The following is a 1,287-nucleotide window of genomic DNA, read 5'->3' as shown; positions in this document are numbered from 1 at the left end:
CCTCTTTCTGCTCGCAGTCAGGGGAGACGCACTGCCAGCGCCAGGAGTGCCCGCCAGCCGCCTGCGCCAACCCCGCCAGGAGGGACAACCCCTGCTGTGCCAAGTGCCGTGGTGAGTAAGCACTGCTTCCCAAAACACCTCACGGACTCCCCCAACACCTCCTCGAGCCGCCTTGGATGCTAAACCAGCACTGGAACTGACCCAAGTGCCCTCCTGGCACTGCCATGCTCGTGTCTCAGCCCCATTTTCCCACAGCTCCGGATGCCCCCCCGGATCCACGGGAGAAGGTCCACGATGCCAGGGCGGAGGCATGGAGCCACTGAGCAGTGACTGCTGCCCAAAGCAGAGCGAGCACACAGCAAGGCCCGGCGGCTTTGGGGAGGTCCCTGCCACCCATCGCCACCTCAGGGGGCATAGAGGAGCACGGTGGGGTGGACGCGGTCAGCCTGGGCACCTCGTTTCAGCATGGCCATGGTGCCAGGGCTTGTGCCAGCAGGCAATGGCCAGGCTGGTGGAGGCTGGGGCACCCCCTGCCCTCCTGCTCTGAGCCCCCCTGACCAGTGGGCGCAGGGGGCATCATCCCCACCTTGTACATAGTGTAAAGTCTTTCCTGCCCCTATCTCGCTGCACCCACCCTGGTTCGGCCAGGCTCGTCATGTAATTTATGGTGCCTGTGGATGGGGGGCCCGATGTATTTATTAAAACCAGAGCTATTGCCTACCTGGCTCCCTGCCTCTTCTTTGCAGCTGCAGGCGCGAGGCTGTGTCCCTGTATCCTCCCCTGGACTTCAGTGGGATTTGCATGTCTTGGCCTTGCTGGGTTTGGGGTAGATATCTGGGGGGGGCTGGAAGTCAGTGCCAGGCTGGGGGCACCCCTGGTGGGCTGTGGGGTGGTGCTTGTAGGGTGGCACTGAACAGGACCATGGCAGGGGCTGTGGACACAGTGCCTGGTGATGGTGCCCACTGGTACAGGTACAGCAGGACACCGCATCACCACAGGAGCACAAATGCCAACAGGTGATGCCGCTGGAGGCACCTGCCCACAGCACCCACACAAGCCAAGTGCCCGGGGCTGGGTGTCCCAGCCTCCTGTACCAGTGCCAGGGTGCATGCCATGGGGCAGCGCTCCCCCAGTTATCCCAGTACAGCTGCACTGGGCTGAGGCCTTGCCTGGCACATGTGGAAGCCACAGTGCTGCAACCTGCCTTTGTGTCCCCAATGTGGGGGACTGGGACACTTCTGAGGACATCACTGTGCTGTGCTGGGATACACAGTGACACCACCAGAG

General features: G+C 62.8%; 1 protein-coding gene across 1 annotated transcript in view; it reads left to right on the top strand.

Moving 5' to 3' along the window:
* CHRD (chordin) overlaps positions 1–323 on the top strand; it is a gene marked incomplete at its 5' end in the record, with an annotated part of 5,777 nt that extends 5,454 nt beyond the window's left edge. Inside the window, 2 exon segments of the mRNA XM_010187512.1 lie at positions 18–111; positions 256–323. Of these exon segments, the coding sequence (XP_010185814.1) occupies positions 18–111; positions 256–323 (162 nt within the window).
* Between the last annotated feature and the right edge of the window lie 964 nt (positions 324–1,287).

The sequence above is a fragment of the Mesitornis unicolor genome, unplaced genomic scaffold (assembly GCF_000695765.1).
Source record: "Mesitornis unicolor isolate BGI_N332 unplaced genomic scaffold, ASM69576v1 scaffold36416, whole genome shotgun sequence".
NCBI classification, from domain to species: Eukaryota; Metazoa; Chordata; class Aves; order Mesitornithiformes; family Mesitornithidae; genus Mesitornis; species Mesitornis unicolor.
The sequence above is the reverse complement of the archived record's forward strand: the minus strand, read 5'-3'. Positions and strand labels throughout refer to the sequence as shown.